General features: G+C 52.4%; 1 protein-coding gene across 3 annotated transcripts in view; it reads right to left on the reverse strand.

Annotated features, from left to right (window-relative positions):
* The window catches only part of BACE2 (beta-secretase 2), a 72,283-nt gene that overhangs the window by 41,185 nt on the left and 12,661 nt on the right, over nt 1–18,437 (reverse strand). For all 3 annotated transcript variants that reach the window (XR_008390162.1, XM_037144613.2, XM_053657665.1), the window contains exon 2: nt 3,524–3,612. Coding sequence is in view for 2 of the 3 variants with exons in the window: in XM_037144613.2 (XP_037000508.1) it covers nt 3,524–3,612 (89 nt within the window). In the remaining variant the exon portion in view is untranslated. The remainder of the gene's footprint in view (nt 1–3,523; nt 3,613–18,437) is intronic.

Below are 18,437 nucleotides of genomic sequence, written 5' to 3' on the forward strand. Positions count from 1 at the left end.
AACTCTAATTGTCCCCATGGACAGAGACAAGCGTGGGGAGGAGACTCGGTTAAGGTGGCAGGGAGGTAGGGGAGGCAGACGGGCTTTGCAGGTTTCTTTCTTTCATTTTCTTTTTTTATCCTCATTGGAGAACATGCTTATTGATTTTAGAGAGAAAGGGAGGAAGAGAGAGGGAGAGGAACATTAATCAGTTGCCTCTCACATGTGCCCTGACTGGGGACCGAACCCACAAACTAGGCATGTGCCCTGGCCGGGAATCAAACCTGCGATCTTCCAGGTTACAGGATGCTGCTCCAACCTCCTGAGCCACACCAGCCAGGGCCCCTTGCAGGTTTTTAAAAGGGAGAGTTGTGGTTGCTCCAGACCAGCACGGCCCAAGAGACACTGCTGCAAGGAACAGACTATACTGATGGCGTCCAATACGGCAGTCACTGGTGGCTACTGAGCACTTAACATGTGACGACAGTGTGACTAAAACACAGAACATTTACTTAACATTAAATTAAATAGCCACATGTGGCTAATGCCTACCCTTGAGGAAAGCACAGACCTAGATAATGGGAGAAAAGTAATCCTAAATTCATACTCCCTGGGGTCCTCAAAGTACACCTCAAAGAGCAGAGGCCCCAGGGATGAACTGCAAGCAGCTCTCAGGTTCATTAACACACAGTCTCCAGCGCTAGGCTAAAAAACAAGTGTGTTCCTCCCCCTTCATGTTCTAACCCACTACTCTTGGCACTGCAAGGCCTTGGCTCTCGATCACCCTGCACGTTAATTAACCAAATGAAGAGAGAGCCAAGGTTGGCTTCTCCTTTGCAGCATCCGTTCTGTGTGCTTAGAAACAGCAATCAATCAAGGATGTGAGGAGCCAGGAAAAAGTCCACTCCCAGCAGTGAAATCACTTTGGAGCATATTCAGGAGACGTTCTCCCTCTCCTGAGACAGTCCAGGGAATGCGGGGTTGGGAAGTGGAATCAGCTGAACTGAGGAGAGAGGAGCCCAGCACATTCCATTTTCATTAAGGAGAAGGCGCAAGGGCGGGGCACGAGAGAGCTGAGCCTTCGGGTCACCTCTGCTTGTCCTAAGTCACCCCCCACAACCCAGGGGAGGCCCTGAAGGGCTCTACTGACACTTTCCTGGGGTGCTTCTGCACATTTCAAAGGGTTACCATTGGGGTGGTGGCCTGATCTGGGGACCAGATGCCCCTCGGACTCTTCCACGGTTCTGGAAGTGACCGGAACGGTGGGCCGCGATGGCCCAGGGGCTCTCAGTTAACCTGCCCAACCTGGTGGTTCCTCAACATTCTCCACCACAGCACAGGCTGCTGGGGTCCCCCGTGGTGAGCCCCCTCCTAGACACACAACACCGGCCTGCTCGGGCAGATCGCTGAAGGATCAGGCAGGAACGGCTCACTGTCACCTGGACGGTGAGGCCCAGGTCAGCCTCTCTAAGGAGGTCACCGGGTACTTCTCGAATATTCTAATTCCACTCACAGGCAGCAGTGGAGGAAAAGGAACTGCTCCCTCGCCCCGGATGCTCTGTGGGCTTCACCTCAGGTGGATACAGGAGGGGAAATTTTAATAGAAATATACTTAATTTCCTGAATAGATTAGTAGGTCAGAGGGATGAGTATACTGACTCTGATCAAGCCAACTACCTGGAGGCTGCTTCACTGTCTAAAAAAGAAGCACACCTTTCAAAACACACTGTTTTCTTTTTGCTACGTGGTAATTCGCCGAACACTCACCACCATGAAAAGCGGGCTTCTGACGGCAACAGGCACCAGAGTGACTAATGGTAGCCCGACATCTCATTCCATCAACCAAAGAGATCTTGTCAAAGAACCCCAGGCCAGGTCTCCAATTACTGGGGACATGTTGCAGGGAGCCCTCAACTCTAACCCTCAGGTCTGCGGGACTTGAATCAGAGGCTGAAAAAACCCAACCAGAGCCCTTATTATAACTAAGGGAGATCAGAGAGACAAGCAAACACAGGAACATCACAGCTCAGAGCTGCCTCTCGGAACAGAAACCTTTGTGAAAACTGAGAAAAGCAGAGAGAATGTTCTTTTGGCTTCCATCATGTGCCACGGTGGAAAGTGTACTGTAGGCTGGCTCCACAGTTATCTGAATGCATCAGGCAAATGAATCATAGGTAATTTACACAGAGGATGAATTGCGTCCATAGCTTTGCAATAACAGAGTTGTGTTAACGTAAGTCTGAGAAAGCGAGGAAAACCAGAGGACAGGAGAGGAGAGAAGGTAATGTGAATCCCAGCGTGGGGGCAGGGATGCAGCTGGCGGCACAGAACTTGCCTGCAGTTCAGAGATGTGCCACCCCAAGCTGGCTCAGCTGAGAAGGAAGCCTGCAGTCCTGCTGAAGAATGGTTCTCTTCACAGGAAAGGCAGTATCAGGGACGGAGGCCAAGTGAGAGCAATGTTCCACGGGCACAAAGACAATCTCAGTAATACCTGCAGAGGAGCAAGTCCTGCTGCGGTTTGGATGGCAGGGTGCCAGTGGGATGAAACTGACAATGCAGTTTCACCAAGGTTCTTTGCTGATCTAGAAAATCACGTCATGAACCCATTGTTCTGGGCGCCTGAGTCTATCTCAGTCTACTTTGTATCAGTCTGCCTGGGCACTTTCTGCCCGGGGAGGAGTTCACAGCGCCCCCTACGTCACGTGTCTCTTACTGCAGTCGAACCAGAGTGTTCGGTATTGAGGTATGGATCCCTTCTCTATAAATGACCCCCTTTACTCTGCCCTATATTACATCAGGGCGATCATAATTACATACATAGGTTAAGTTACATTACGCTTGCCCCTCGTTTCAGGACTTCGTGAAGAAACTCCTTGTAGGAACTACTGGCAACGCAAAGGTGACTTTCCAATCAACTGAGGCCCCAGGGCAGACAGCCTCATACTCGCCCTGCCGGAAACTCGCCCAGTGTCCCTGTCCCTGCCAGAGCTTCCTCCACTTTAGGACCAGAGCGGCCGCTAAGCATCAAAGGGTCACGTGTGCCCTGCAGCTCAGGGGTCTGACTTGCATTTTCCTGGAGCAAACCTGGTGAGATGTACAGAGACTATCAGAATACCCTATGAATTCCCCTGGATTGAACATGCACACACACGTGCACACACATGTGCACACACATCACAAACGTGTGTATACATATACACATACACATTATACACACAACCACACATGACATACACACAAAATATACATGCACATGCCACACACTACACACACAGCCACACACATGCATATACACATACACTACACACACCAATGAACACACAACTAAACACATAGTATACATGTACACACATGCAAACAACTATATACACTACACACATCACAAACATGTACACACATACTACACACACACTCACAAACGTATACGCATACACACAGCTTCCTTAAAATGAAACAGGCTTTTGGTTGTTTTGCTCTGGGTACTTGGAAGCACTGGTGTGGTGCCCCCAAACCGGGCCCCGCCCACCACAGACCCATCACTCACCGCTCTGTGTCAAAGTAGGAGTCTATGTAAGAATGCGGGGCGCCAGCCACGGCGAAGTTGCTGCTCCCAGTGTCAACGAGAATCTGCAGCTTTTATTTTTAAGGGGAAAAGAGAGAAACCATCGGGTTACTCAAATAAGGCCATACTCTTGAATAATTCTTTTAAAAACTAAGTCCCAAGAACTTATTACTTAGAAAAACATCAATTAGAAAAATTTTAAAAAGCTGTTACAAAATCGACATCTGAGCACAGAGCTTGCAGCGGGGAGGGGACACCGTGTCACCCCTGATACACGGCAAGCCTTCCAGAAAACAAACTCCGTGAAGTGACCGAGGTTTCCTTTTAAAGCCGCGGCTGCAAGCCGGGCAGGGCCCTCTCCTGCCCTGGCTGTGGCCCAGGCCTGTCACCTGCCTGGGGTCCCTAACTCCTGCCTTTTCACTTGGAAACCCTGATCCGAGAGGGCCTCCCTCACTGTGGCTGCACAGCACCTGGGGACACCTGTCACACGTGTCAGCCTTCAGTTTCAATGAGGTACAATTTACCAGCAATAAAAATGCAAGATCTCAGATCTTCCACTGGGGAGTTTAGACGTGCTGTGCACCCAAACCAAGCCATTCTTTCCAAAAGGTCCCTTTAGGTCCCTTCCCCATCAGTCCCTCCTGTTGGGCAGTTCCCATCCTTTCCTACGTCCCATTCTGTTTCAGTCTGGTCATTTAGGATTTTTGTGGAGACATCGTCCCTGGGCATAATTGATTGGATCTTTGTCTATTGCTGATTGATTTCCCAGCCCCTCTCTCCCCCAGGGAGGCCAGGCTGAAAGTGCCTGCCCTCTAATACCAGGGTAGGGTTCCAAGACCAGCTCGTCGATGTACCCAGGGTGTGGCTGAAAGGGCCTTGTTCTGAGTAACAAGAGTCCTTTGTCACTGTAATCACTGGGGAAGTCCAAGAGCTTCTGGACCTCAGCCAGCAACTGGGCTGAAGACAGAATATACAGCGTCCAGCACAAATTATGCCCATTTTTATTACAAAATCAAATGCATGCAATTCTGTAGCATAACAATATCACACTGAAGCACACACCATGTGATATTTGAGGTGAAATGCTTAAATTGAAACTATAAGTTATTACACCCATAATATTACCCTACCAGCCACACTCAAGCAGGACTTACTCCTGCCGGACCCTATACATTTCTCCTTATAATCTGCAGAATCTGACAGGGTCCGTGTGAAAATAGCAAGTGCCCCGACCTTCTCCATCGTCTGCACAAAGTTCCCCGTGCAACCTGTCAAGCACCAAGGCCACTGTCCTAGCAGCAGACGTCTGGTCCAAGTGGGCACAAGCTAGCAGATGTGACTCACAGGGCCCTCCGGCAGAATTCCCTCCGGAGCCCTGACTGGTGTGGCTGGGGGTGGGTGGGGCGGTGGGGTCAAGTGCTGTCCTGCAGAGCTAAAGGCCGCCGGTTGGATTCCAGGTCAGGGCCCATGCCTGGGCTGCAGGTTTGGTCCCCGACTGGGGTGCAGGTGGAAGACAACAGATCCATGTTTCTCTCCATCTTTTTCTCCTCTCCCTGACTCTCTAAAATATTAATTAATTATTAATTTTAAAAAATTCCTTCCTGAGGTAGATGGGAGAATTCCAGGCTTTTCAGAGAAGAGAGTGCAGCTGTCAGCCGAGACACACCGAACCTCCCGAAACCTTTCTCAGTCACTGGAAGTCACAGATCAGAGAACACAGGTTCCCGAACCCACACCTCTCCACACTCGTGGTCCACGAGGAAAGCATCCCAGTGGTACAATGGTTTCCTGGGTCTCGCTGGCCGCCACACGGCCAACGGTCAGCAGGACGCTGTGCCAAGACCGGCTTGCCCGGCAGCCCGGTTCCCAGGCTGGCATTCGCATCCCCCTCTCCCAGCTCCTGTGAAACTGGGTGTGGTCGGCATACACAAGACTATTGTTCTTGGCATAATGGCTCCAGTGATGGGGAACTGTCTTGGCAGATATTTCGCTCTTCTTTCCAGAGTGTGGACTTCTATCCACAGCCTCTGCATCCAATCAGAACCGAGTCCTCTTCCACACCCTTGACCTCGAGATCCTGCCACGGTGCTCGCCGGCCCCTCCTGACAGAGGCAGGGCACACAAATGCAGAGAAAGCTACCCCGAACACAGGCTGCCCTATTTCACAGAGACAGCTAACTGCCCAGACGTTCTGTATGAACTTCCCAGCTAGTTCGGCTGAGGCCAGCCTTCAAGAAAACTCAGTTCAGAGTCACGGCTGGGCAAAGCGGGTCACCACCTTGCTCCTTCCTAGAGCCTATGATTTGAGGAGACAGATAGCCCTGATAAATGAGGCAGTCACAAAGCCCTGCAAGGGATGGACATCCAGGGAGCAGTAAACACTCCGGCTTGGGCTGCAAGGCATGTTTCTGAGCAGCAAACCAGCCAACACCTTTTTCGGCTTCATGACGCTGCCAACAAACACTTCTCAGGTGGGTTTCTCCCCAGGGCTGTGACTACCTCATTGCAAGTAATCTCAACTGCAAAGCAAAAAATAATAACAATGCCACTTGCCCTATAACACTGCACAATCCACTGTAAAATGACCGAAACGCAGAGGCTCAGGGTGCAGGCTTCTCCTGGACACCTGACCCTAGTCCACAGGCCAGCTGCTTCTATCATCCCGGGAATTTCTAAAACCACATCCTGCCACCGGGTTCAGCGGCACGCACATGACAATCTCACCCCAAAATACACGTCAGTCAGCCTGTAAGGGACACTGAATGCACACACAGAGCCTCCAATTCCTGGAATGTTTTGTGCTCCCAAAGCACCACTAAAAATGACTCAGGAGTACCCAAGAAAGATATTATCCATGCTCCGCAAGGAGGTATGCAGAAATGCATTATTTTTTTTAAAGTGTGTTGAGTGACAGGGAAAAAGACTTCAAAATTAAACTTTTGAAAAGGGACGCAGCAGAGATGAGGGGGAGGCGCAGCCAGCAGGGAAGAACTGAAGTGTCCCCAGGCCTCTCCCTAAATCTGCCTGAGATCCAAGTGGCAAGATGCCGCAGGCGGGTTCAGAACTAAGTGCAGGAGTTGACCGAGCCCGTTTTTGGTGTCCTTCTTCCAAAGTGGCAAACCCACCGCCTCCCGCCCCTGCCTTTCCCCTCTCCCGGCCCAGCATCAGCAGGGCCTCCCCCCTCTCAGTTCTCTTCTCTCCACAACCTGCTGATGGAGCTGCGGCCTCACAATCCAGTGCCAGCCAAGGTCACCAGCGACCTCTGTGCGCTAACCCTGCCATCACCCCCTCCGGCCTTCTAGCACCGCTGGCCACTACCGACCACTACCGGCCAGCCCCTCCTTGAAGCTTCAAAAGCAGCACCTTCCTGGTGACCCCGCATGGCCCTCTCTTCTCAGTCTCTGTGGCCGAGATGTCCCTCCTCTAGCCGTGCCTTGGAAACACCGTACACGTGGCTCCTGAGACTTCTCCATCCCCAGCCTCCGCTGCATCATTTTCATTCCAGAATCCAGCTGCCTTCTCCACGTTACGTCCCCAGCACTGGCCACCCTCCGTGAGAGTGAGGACTGTGTGGGGCTCGTCAGTTCCTCTCTAGTACCATGGACAGTGCCCAGGGCTTAGTAGGTGCTCAGTAAACAGTTGTTGAATAAATGAGGGAGACTCGGGGATAGACTTCCACTGAGTGGAGACTAAGTAGCAGAAATGCATGTTCTGAGAAAAAGGAACGCGTTGATACATTTATGACAACAAGTTAGCATTGCACTGCTACTGATCACACATAAAATATTAAGAGGGCAAAAGATTTTAAACAATCTGTTGTCGAAGACAAGAAAAAAGATGTATGAAAATTCTACTGCTCCCCCCACCCGCCCCCAAACAAAACCTTTCTTCTTTGGCAGTATTCTCCATTCCCAGCAGTCCTACCCAAACTTGCATAACAAGATTGTACAAAATAATCACGGAATAAGAATGACCACTACACACACGCCATGTGTGAACACATTTCAAAGGCGGTCGGGTTTTTTCTCCCACAGCGAGAACACTGCCGTCACATCAGCGGGGCTCTGTACGCTGCCGAGCCGTGTCAGGCACACGGGGGCCAGTGCCCCTCCACCACTCAGGGGTCTGGGCAGCTCCTTCTCCCCCATCTAGGGAGGGGGTGCTTGGCCATGCTCACGGGGCCCTTGTGAGGAGCACATACAGTCACGTGGGTTCACTGCAGGCTCTCAGCCAACCAGCGACCACTGCCGGTGTTGAGTACAGCCCAGGTCTCAGCAGGAGGTGAAAGGACGGAGGTCAGACATCAGGACAAGCTCCACACCGTCCCAAGGAACCTCTGCCCAAGAGCTGGCTCCAGAGGGAGCTGAGTCCAACAGCTCCTGCAGGAAGACTCCTCTTGGAACGGTCTTGGGGACAGTGAGGACCTGACCAGAAAACTCATTCACTTTAAAAAACTACTGGGACTTATTTTCTCATTTCGTCTCTTGGTATCCTATTTCCTCTGTCTATCTCTTCTCTCAGTTAGCTCCTATGCTGTTTGAGGACAAAGTCCTTCTTCCTTGTCTCTTTCTGATGGTCCCCAGAGCGAGGACAAGAGGGGCCCACTAACCGCTGTTCCCAAGATGGGGAGGAAGAGTAAGTGAGCTCCCAGTGGGTGCACAGGGAGAGCAGCAAAGAGGCCAAACCCGAAAGAAGCCACTGAGGATTCACCAGGCCAGATTGACGACACATTTGTGCAGTTTATTTAGACTTTTTAGAACTGGTTAGGGTGGACTACCCTCATTAATGTCCCACTTGCTCTATCAAATAAACACACACCACCTGTTACACATCCAAGGACCACCCAAGTTAGAAGTGAGAAGGCAGCAGAGGCTGAAGGTGCCCAGCACAGGCCCTGGCAGCTTTCTCCAGCTGCAGGAGCAGCCTCTCCACCGTCCACCGTCCACCGTCCACCGTCCACCGTCCACCGTCCAGGGCAGGCCTGGAGTAAAGGTCACAGAGTGAACAGTGCTGGCAGCGACCCTTAATTAACCCCAAGTGCACGGCAGCTGACGGACTGAGACCTCTGTTTCTTTGCTCCTCTGGTGGACAGCTTGGAGTGTGCCCCGCCACCTCCCAGAAGTCCCCCCAGCAGGACTGAGCCCAGGCGCCCACTGCTCCTCGGGGCCTGTCCTTTCTGCCTCCCCACCCCATGAATGCCTCGGGCAGAGTCAAGGGGAGGCCCAGTCGTGCAGACGTTGCCTTATGCAGCCCAAACACCAAATATCTGCTAACTCAGACCCCAAACAAAACGAATGCAGAATGGTCAGAAAAGCCGAGACCTTCCCGGGGCGAAGCGCCATCCACCACTCCCCACGGCTCCCACCGACTGAAGCTGGCACCTCCGCTGCCCCTTCTTCACCTGCTGACGCATCGGGCAGTAACTGTGCAGAAAGCCGGTTGCTAATTGCTGCAATAAGGTAAAATGTTGCCTTAAAGGGAAGAACTGCGTGATGCATCTAGTTACCGATGAGCAGCCCAAGATTTCTCAGATATCTCTGTCTCTTTTTCAGTAGGTTAATAGGAAAATTAGCAGATAATTTAAATAATGGCTCATTTAACACAAGAATTCCTAATTACATTAGCGGCCCATCTGCCGGAGGCTGCCGGCAAGAGAACCCACAGCGGCGTCCTTTCCGGCCCGGCCACGCGGGCTGTTTGCCCACAGTTATTACCTGTGATTGTCGGTGCCGATCTCGTTAATCAGGTTCTTTCAGCGCTTCAATTCTAGAAATGAAGCTCATTTGCTTAAACACATCTTGTTGAAGAAAGCAAAAATAATTGCCACGCGTCACTTCTCCACAATCTAAAATTAAGGCTGTTTTTATAAAGAAGGGGGAAAATCGTTTCCAAAGGGCTCCACTTAACACAACCAGATGTTGAAGAAGTTCGCTGAGAGGAGCTTGATGGTGCCATTTATTCAGGCTCTGCACGTGTGCGTGTGCGTGCCCATGCACACTTGTGCTTCCACTGTGGCACCACAGGCCCTCCTGAGAAAACACAAGTCAAGAACCATGCAGATTCTTTGGCTCCTTCTGGAAAAACCCCAACTTGCTAAGTGCATGGGGGTGGGGAGGGGCCCAGGCTCGGCTGCCCGGTTTCAGCCGTGGTGACTGGTTTCCAGGGATGCTTCAGGCTGGGCAGGTTGCGGCTGAGACAGCAGGATCTGGAGTGTGAGAGGGTTGGCGTAGAGTCCCCACTTGGAGGGACAAAAGGAGTCACTCAGTCAGCATCCTTCTGAATATAGGAGCTGCGATAGCCTCTGCAGCTGAAACCTGTCCCTAGGGGGGGCACTTACTGGGCCGGGGAGAGGTGCTCCCGAAGTCGGGAAACCTTTCAAAGCACCCATCCCTGTTAGGAACAGCAGAAAGGGTAAGGGGGTGAGATTTTATCAGGCACCCATCGCCCTAAATGTGCTGGCAAGGACCGCCCATCCCTAGGATGCTGGTGCTTTCGTTCTCCACCTAGGGTCCAGGGTGCAGCCGGCACTGTCTCTGAGGCAATAGCATGAATACCAGCGTGGGGCCTGTGATGCCTGGACCCGAGCCCTGGCTCAGCCTCCTACGGGCTGAGGAGTCTCAGGTAAGTCGCACACCCTCTCTGAGCCTGGGTGTGAGGTAGGATGTGGAATAGTGCTGCTCCGAGGGGCACACGGGGCGAGCGTGACGCAGCCAGAAGAGTGCCTGGCACACCCGGTGACTTCATTCCTCTGAGAGGGGCAGCGTGACTTTGTCTTTCCTCCCGTGGCAGGGCTGACTTCTATCACGGTGCCCGCACGACCTGCATCCCATTCCCACCAGGCCTCCCTGGCGTCTCTGCGGGGCGGCCGGTCCACGCACAGACCAGAGGTGGCGTATGCAAGCCGCACTCCCAGGAGGCCGTGCTCAGCGGTCCTTCCTGGTGCACGGCAGCCTGTGCTGCAGCAGGTGAGGCCGGGATGGACGCGACCACGCGCTGAGACATGGGGCGTGACCTCTGGGGGGTGGGCAGTGCCCGCACTTGGCTGGAATCCCAGGGTCCCTGATCCTGTTTTTGCTCTGCCCGCCTTTTCTTCCCCACCCCGGTCAGCAGGTCACTCTGTCCCCTGATGCCCAAGCTCCTCCATCCCCTTTCCATCTGCCTCTGCCCCCATGAATCTGTGTCCTGTCTCTTCTACTGGAGTCTCCTGAAGCTGCTCATGTTCCCCCCTCCCCCTTGTTACTCCCGGGATCACCCCAGTGTTGTGAACCCTGAGCCCAGTGCCGGGCACACAGTGAGTGCTCAATAAGTGCTGTTGAACGAAGGAAGGGCACCCAACATCACTGAGGCCATCCTGCCCCGAGACACTGCAGTCCGGCCAGTTTGAGCTCTGGCCTGGGTTTCTCGGGTTCCTGTGCCCTCCCCAGGGTTCTGGTGAGTCCAGGAGTCTTCCAGTCCCAGAGCATCCTGGGCTCTAAGAACAGTTTTTAACAGGCAGTAGCAATAGCTTTGCAGCATCCAAGGGAGAGAGAGAAGACTGTCCTCTAAATCCACCGCCCCCCTGAAGCTGTCGGTGGAGTTCCCACTGCGTCTCCTGCTGACCTGTGAGAGCTGACTCCCACCTGGTTCCACGCCCTATTCTGAGGCTCCCACGACCCTTTTAGGTAGCTGAGACTTGGAAATGACATCCGCATGCAAGTCCCGGGGATGGGATCACACATCCAGGGATGGCCCTGGGACAGGGGTCGGCAGATCAAGGGCCAGAACTGGGTGCCCATTCTCCTCTGGGGTCAGAGCTCAAGGGACACTCCGGGTCCCACCGGTGGGAGGTGTCCACTGGCCACTGTTTCTGCACATGGTGGCTTTATCTTCAGAGATCACAGCATCCAGTGCCTGGTCCTCTGCCTGTCGGACGGAGAAACCAAGCAGGAACTCAGGAGGGAACTGCCCTGGGCAGCCTCACGCCAGCCACGCCTCTGGAAGTCAGAGCAGGAAGCCAGCAAGTGCTCGCTCGTTTGCAGAGGATATTCGGTGACAGAGGTCTGGAGGGTGCTTCCATGCACTCGGCCAGCGCCCCTCTCTCTGCAGGCAAACTTGGGAGGGGCCTGGGGGGACAGAGAAGAAGACACAAGGGGCCCTTTCTGTGGAGGATGTCATGGCGCCTGCATGTCCCTGCTTGGGCTGAGGGCGTTTCCTTCAGCCTCCGAGGTCACACCATGTACCTGCTGGTAGGGTGCCACCCCACTGGCTGAGGAACGAAGGCGGAGATTTGAGAGTCATGGGAGAGTCACAAGGCTGGACCTCATTCACAGACGTCGGTAAAAATAATGATCCCTCATCCCATGTTCACACCGAGCCGCTCCCCAGACAGCCCTTAGCACAACGGACAAAGCAGGCCTGTCCCCATATTTTGGTGATTATGGGGGAAAGGGTCAGGCAGGGAAGCCTCTGTTAGAGTGCAAGCCAGTCTTTTCTTCCCCAGAGACAACTGAAACCACTCCCCACAACCCTTCCTGCCTCTTCAGGGATTTTAGATGCCACATTAGTGAAAAACCAGCTCTTTTCTGCACACGTGCCAAAGGAGTCTAAACAGATTCTCACCCAAGGTTCCGTGTCTTCACTCTCAACATGTTTCTGGGGGCTCACTAAACAGTCCCCTTTGTTGACAAGTTGCCAGTGGCTAAATTGGTTGCAGTGTCATCCCATACACCCAAAAGGTTGCAGGTTCGATCCCCAGTTGGGGTGTGTACAGGAGCCAACTGGTCAATGTTTCTCCTCTCTTCCTCTCTCTAAAATCAATAATAATAATGATGATGATGATAAATTCTCCAGTGAGGACTAAAAAAAAGAAAGAAATCTTTCTTTTTTCTTTTAAAAAACATGGGATTAACCCTGGTTCCCAACACTAAAATATTACCAGTTTTTAGTAAATGTTTAGAAATAAAAAAGAAAGACAGCGCAGCCACCGGCAGGGTTTCCGAGTCACTGTTGTTATAAAATGGTTGCTCCCCACTGTTATTCTAGGCACTAAGGTTCCTTTCTCTAACTGTGGTGAGACACAGGTGAGGTGAGGTCACCCCGGAACCATTTTTAAGTGCACAGTTCAGCGGTGTCAGGTCCATTCACACTGTTGCACAGCCGCCACCACCGCCCAGAACTCCTTCCATCTTGCAGAACAGAAACTGTCCCCATTAAACAAGCCCCCCACTGCCTGGCACCTACCAGGTTACTTTCTGACTCCATGAATTTGGCTACGCTACATACCTAGTAAGTGACTGGCTTATTTTACTGAGCATAATGTCCCCAGGGTTCATCCACGCTCTCTAGCAGGTGTCAGAATGTCCTCCCCCTTGTAAGACTGAAGAATAATCCACTGTGAGTGTAGGCCACCCTTTAAAAATCCATCAGTGGACACTTGGGCTGCCCCCACCTTCTGACTATTGCTAAGTAATGCGGCTTGGCCACAGGTGCACAAAAATTTCTTCAAAAGCCTGTTTCACATCTTCTGGGAGGATATTTTTTCAATAAATATTTTATGAGCAGCTACCACATGCTTGGACCACAGGGACCAAGAAGGTACAGTGTCCCTTATGGAACTGACCACCTAACGTTCAGACAAGAGACCGGCTTCCTCTTTATAATGATCTTTAGTCTGTTGAGTCCACCAAAGGATCGGTGCGGAATGAAGTTCAGGGAACTGGGGAGGATTCAGTTAAGGTTTCTCTACTGACTTAAAAGTTCCCTGTCTCAGCCCTTTCCCCTGACACTTGATACTCTTAAAAAACAATGCCCTGTGTTTATTATATTTGTTAAGCTACTATCGCCAGTTTTCATACCGTGTACAACAAAAACCAGGAAAGCAAATTTCCAACAGGGCAATGGACGGCCGGTCACACACTCCGTCACTCTGAGCTGTGCCTACCCGTGACACAGAGTGACTGCCATATTTAAAACCCACCCAGCAGGGGGCCTGTTTGGCCAGCCTCTCCCCACCCATTCTACGAAAACACACGCATGCCCCGCGATCCCTCGTGCTCAGCTGACTGGGGGATGCTGTGACCTGGCGTTTCCACGGACACCCTCTTCACATCTGAAACATCACCCCCGCTCACATTCTCTGCGCCTGCTGCTCTGGTCGGCTCACGCTGGGACCTGGAGCGCCAAAAGCCTACTGCCTTCTGGTTCGCCGCCCCGCCCTAACTTCGGGCCAGTGACTTAAGAAACATTTGTATGTGGTTTGCAAAAGGCTTTGATATTTTTCCTTGTTAAATCCACAAGGGAAAGAAAAAGTATTTTAATAGGTCTAGAGTGATCAAAGATATCATCCTCTGCTAAAGAAAAATTTTGAAGCCCTTCCAAGTAAATTCCTTTCAGGAACGACCTTACATCTCCGTCGATCTCCACATTTTTGTGGTGCCTGGATATCTGGAAAGAAGGCTGAGCGAATATCCGAGAGAAATGACAGATGCATTCCTCTTTTGTTCCTATGCCAGCTAAACACAGGTGTGTTCTTAATTAAGGTCTAAAAGAGTCACACAGAAATCTTCCAGGACACTCCAGAGATGAGAGGAGCCAAGGAAGCTAGACAAACAAAGAAAAGGAAAAAGTGTAACATATTATCAACCTTGCCAAAGCCTTCCTGCCCCTTGCCCATCATGGTACCTCCTCCAGGTCCACGTGACGTCACTGTGCAGCCTCATCTCAGCCTCCCGCCATCCACTGACCGAACATATCACCAGTTCCCATACAAGTCAACGGAACAGCATCCAGGTCACCACACGCACAGCCAACAGTGGGTTACAGCCACGCTTGCCCATGAGTGCAAAGACCCGTGAGGATAAGCCTTAGTGAAAATTGTGTTACGGGATTTCACGACTGCCTGAACATTCAAAACAATGTAAAAGCCAACAAAGGACACAGGTGGGGGTTGCACCTGAGACGGATGTTTTCAGCGCCCAGTACACCTGCCCCGTCCAATCAGAGCCTCTCGCTGGCAGCGTCCAACCGCACGAAGTTTTAAAACAATCAAGTTATAGTTTTAATCACTGACAATGATCCTCAAAAAAATGCTGGGCTTTCTAGTTGGGAAAATATTGATTACGCTTTGAAACCGCCCAGATGAACTCCAATGACCTCGTCCACGGCCAACAGACATCACCGGCACACAGGTGTTAATATGCCCCCTGCCTGCACGCCCGTGACGCCCCTGAGATCTGGGACACAGTGGAGACAGATGTGAGGGGGCTGCCCAGTCTGAAATGTCCTCTCCCGGGGGGGGGACGCCGGGTTGGAGATCAATGAAGTGCCCAGACAGAGATGGGACACTGAGGGTGCTGCTGAAAGCCCCGTGCTCGTAAGTGCCAGGTTTCGTACAAAACATTTCAATCCGTTTTGTTCCAAGAGCTCGGAAGGGCGGGCAGCAAGATGGTCCCGGCCCCGGAGGACTGGCTCGAAAAGAAGCCGTAATTTTCTGGGTCGCCGGAATGGCACGACTTTGCCCCCATGTCGATGTGTCTTGGTTTGTGCAAAACAAACGTAACGCTGGGCAGCTTGCCTGTCCCCGCTCTGCCTTCGGTGCGGTGACAGCGGGTGCGCAGTGGGTGTGGCGGGTTTCGGTGACAGTAACATCCGTTTGTTGAAGAGCAAAAGACTTAACAAGACAAATAGTTTCTATGATCCAGAAAATAGGCTGGGGGCATATCATAGCACAGAGGCGATTCTACCCCAGAGAGCCCCCACCCTCCGGCCAACCTCAGTGATCTGGCGAGGGCCGACAGGACAGGAGGGGTGGGGGACCTGGGACCCCCGCCCCGGGCACCTGGCACCGGAGTGAGGGCAAGGCAGAGCTGGAGGGGCCGTGCGCATTAGGTTCCTGGGGCTGGGACGTCCGCGGGGTGTACTGGTGTGCTCCACCCCAGGACAGAACGCCCGCCTGGAGCGGCTCCAGCAGCAGGAACTCCATTCAGCACAGCTCTGAGGTCCGTCAGACGTGCCCACGGGACTGAGTTCTCCCGGGACCCTCGCCTTGGCTTGCAGACGCCCTCTTGCTGCCTCTCCCCTGGGTGCTCCCTCTGTGAACACACGCACCTGGTTTGTGTGTGCGTGTGTGTGCATGTGTCGTGCCCTCTTCTTCCAAGGTCACCAGTTGGACAGGAGTAGGGACCACCCTGACAGCCTCATTGTAACTTAACAACCCTACCAACGCCTTCCCATCAAATGCAGGCACATCAAGGTTCTGGGGGAGAAGAAGCCAACACATGATGTGGAGGTGGACAGAATTCAGCCTGTGGCATGCAGGGGACTGGCACGGGCAGGGATGAGGCTGAGACCCCGCACAGCCCGAGGGTTCGGTCCCACTCCACGGGTCTGCGAAGGAGACGGTGGTGAAGACAGACTCGACAGTGACCTTGACTAACCTATAAACTGCAGCCTGAGTTAAACAGTTTGGTTGGACTTACAAACGAAACAAAATTTTTCTCTCATTGTCGTTATCACCAGCGGTGCTAAGCAGAGCCCAGCAGGAGACGGATTCTACCCCAGGGCTCACGGAGGAGGGGTGCTGGAGGCCTATCCGTGGGGTGTGGGCAGGGCTCAGATGGGCACAGGCCAGGGCACTCAGATGCCCACAGCAGCCTGGCACTCTCCATCCCGGCTGGAAGGGGCAGGTCGGCAGACAGAGGTGGTAAGTAACCTGCTGTCGGCCGCTGCCGCTGTGGAGGGAAATGCTGCCACGTGCAAACTGGAAGGGCAGCTGCCTGGGGCGTCTGTCTTGTCCTGATGGGCCTGATCCAAAGCCAGGACCAAGGGAGCCGAGCGGGACTGTTCTTGGGAGCTGGCCACCTTGACATGGCACAGAAGGGCCCCTCCTCGTTGAGTCCCCTGGGTGTGCCATTTTCATCCAGCACCCAGACCCGATGTCTCCCTCTGGGCGCTGGGTAGGGTCATGCTGCCACCCACAGAAGGGTCCCCAGCACCTGCTCCTGGCTGACCTCCCCCCACCCCCGACTCTGGCTCCCAGTGGAAGAAGGTGGGCAAGAGGGAGGCATCGCAGCAGCAGGGCAGAGGGGCTGAGCAGGGTCAGGCAGCCAACCCACCCCCACAAACACCAGTGGGAAACAATGGGGAGACACCGGGCTGCACCCCGATTTCTGAGATTGTTCCCGTAAAAAAGTGGGCGGTGCTAAAACTCAAGGGGGTGAAATTCATACCGGCTAATTGGGGAAAGGGGTAAAAGGGCTAGACCGAGCTTTCAATGGCTCCCTTCCATTCTGGGGCTGCTCTGCTGGAGGAGCTTATTAAAGAAGGTGGACAGTGTCTTCTCCAGAAGGCCAAGTGTCAGGAACAGACCGGCGCACGGGCAAAAGAATGACGGCTTCCCAAGCATCTGTGTTTACCCACGTTCTGGCTCCAGTACCAGGACACCTTGGCTCTGTTCAGCAACCCAAACCAGGCCCACCCTTCCTACGAAGGCTCCTGAATTCCCGCAGACCAATGACTGAAAGTTTTTGGATAGACTATGCCACCAGGAAAAAATATTTCTTAGCACTCAACCCTACCTATGAGCATTTACCTCTATAGCTTACACACTTGCTGGCAGCCAGAGCAACAGTTCAGAGCACTCAGTCCAGTCGGGGACCAGCCCCCCGCCCCCCCCCCCGCACCGTTCTCAAATCCCGGCTCTGCCCTCATGAGTTGCATTGCCTCAGCAATGGACCAGTCTGAGCCTCAGTTTCCTCAGCTGTAAAATGGGGATGGTGAATGGTAAACCCTCAGCTTCCCCAGTGTCCATCAGTAGCTCTAGCAAATTAACCAGAAGGTACTACTTATCTCTAGGTACTTTTTTTAAAGGAATTGTTTGGAAGACTTTTACACAGGTCATAAATTCTGTTTCCAAAGTTAAATGTTCAAAGAGGTGTGTGTGTGTGTGTGTGTGTGTGTGTGTGTGTAGGTAGCAAACTTCTATCATCTTTGGTAGTAGAAAATCAAATAACAGAAACATTTAGACATATCTTCAAAGACTCCCTCCATAGCTGGATTTTCTTTTGAAAAGCAGTGTTTAACCCAGTGTTAAAATCCCACCTCAGAGGGACACATTTTAATTGATTTTTTTCCCAACACCTCCTAAGAAGCATGCCTCTGCCAGCCAGGTGTGATCGCCACAAGCGCCAGCCATCCTGGGCTGTGGCCTTCTGGGCAAGGAAAGCCCACCGTTCGTCTTTAGGGGGCTTGCTTTTTAACCTCGACCGGACCAATAAAGTGCTGACGTCTGCAAACGGACACCGCAGGCTGCCCACAAAGGGACATGGATAGGAAGAGAGGTCGCGCTTGCCGACCTGCACAATCCCCCATCTTTGGAGACCTTTGTCCTGGACAGTCTCTCATGCAAGGTGCCTATGTGAGTATGGCCACGTTCTTAGATGACCAGACATGCTCATCCACTCCCCTCTCCCCCAGCTGTCCTCACCTCTCGGAGAGAGTCCTCCTTCATTCCAGTCGTGTCGGTCACTCCACCAGTCAGTCCCTTTTTGATGAACGCTCGGGTTGCTACAATCATTTGCTATTACAGCACAAGTAATACGACCATGAATAGACTTGTGAATTGCTTTTCATATTTTTTCCCAATGTAACTTTTGTGCAAGCTCCCAGAAGTGGATTTCGCGTCGAAGGACAAATGCATATGGAAATTGGCCAGATATCTCCAAACTTCCCTCTGCAAGGTTTGCATGATGAGACAGCATTTTAATAGTCCTGTCCCTTGTCACACAACTGCCTTCAAACAAGCTCTGTGAATTGTTCTTCTCCATCCTTGAATGGAATCTTAGGCAAAGCTTATATTTTTCAGAGAGCTTTGTGGTAATACCTTTATTTTTAGGAATTGTAAGTCTGGTCCTATCTAACA

This window comes from Artibeus jamaicensis, unplaced genomic scaffold (genome assembly GCF_021234435.1).
Source record: "Artibeus jamaicensis isolate MK-2021 breed Jamaican fruit bat unplaced genomic scaffold, CSHL_Jam_final scaffold_474, whole genome shotgun sequence".
In the NCBI taxonomy this organism is placed as follows: domain Eukaryota; kingdom Metazoa; phylum Chordata; class Mammalia; order Chiroptera; family Phyllostomidae; genus Artibeus; species Artibeus jamaicensis.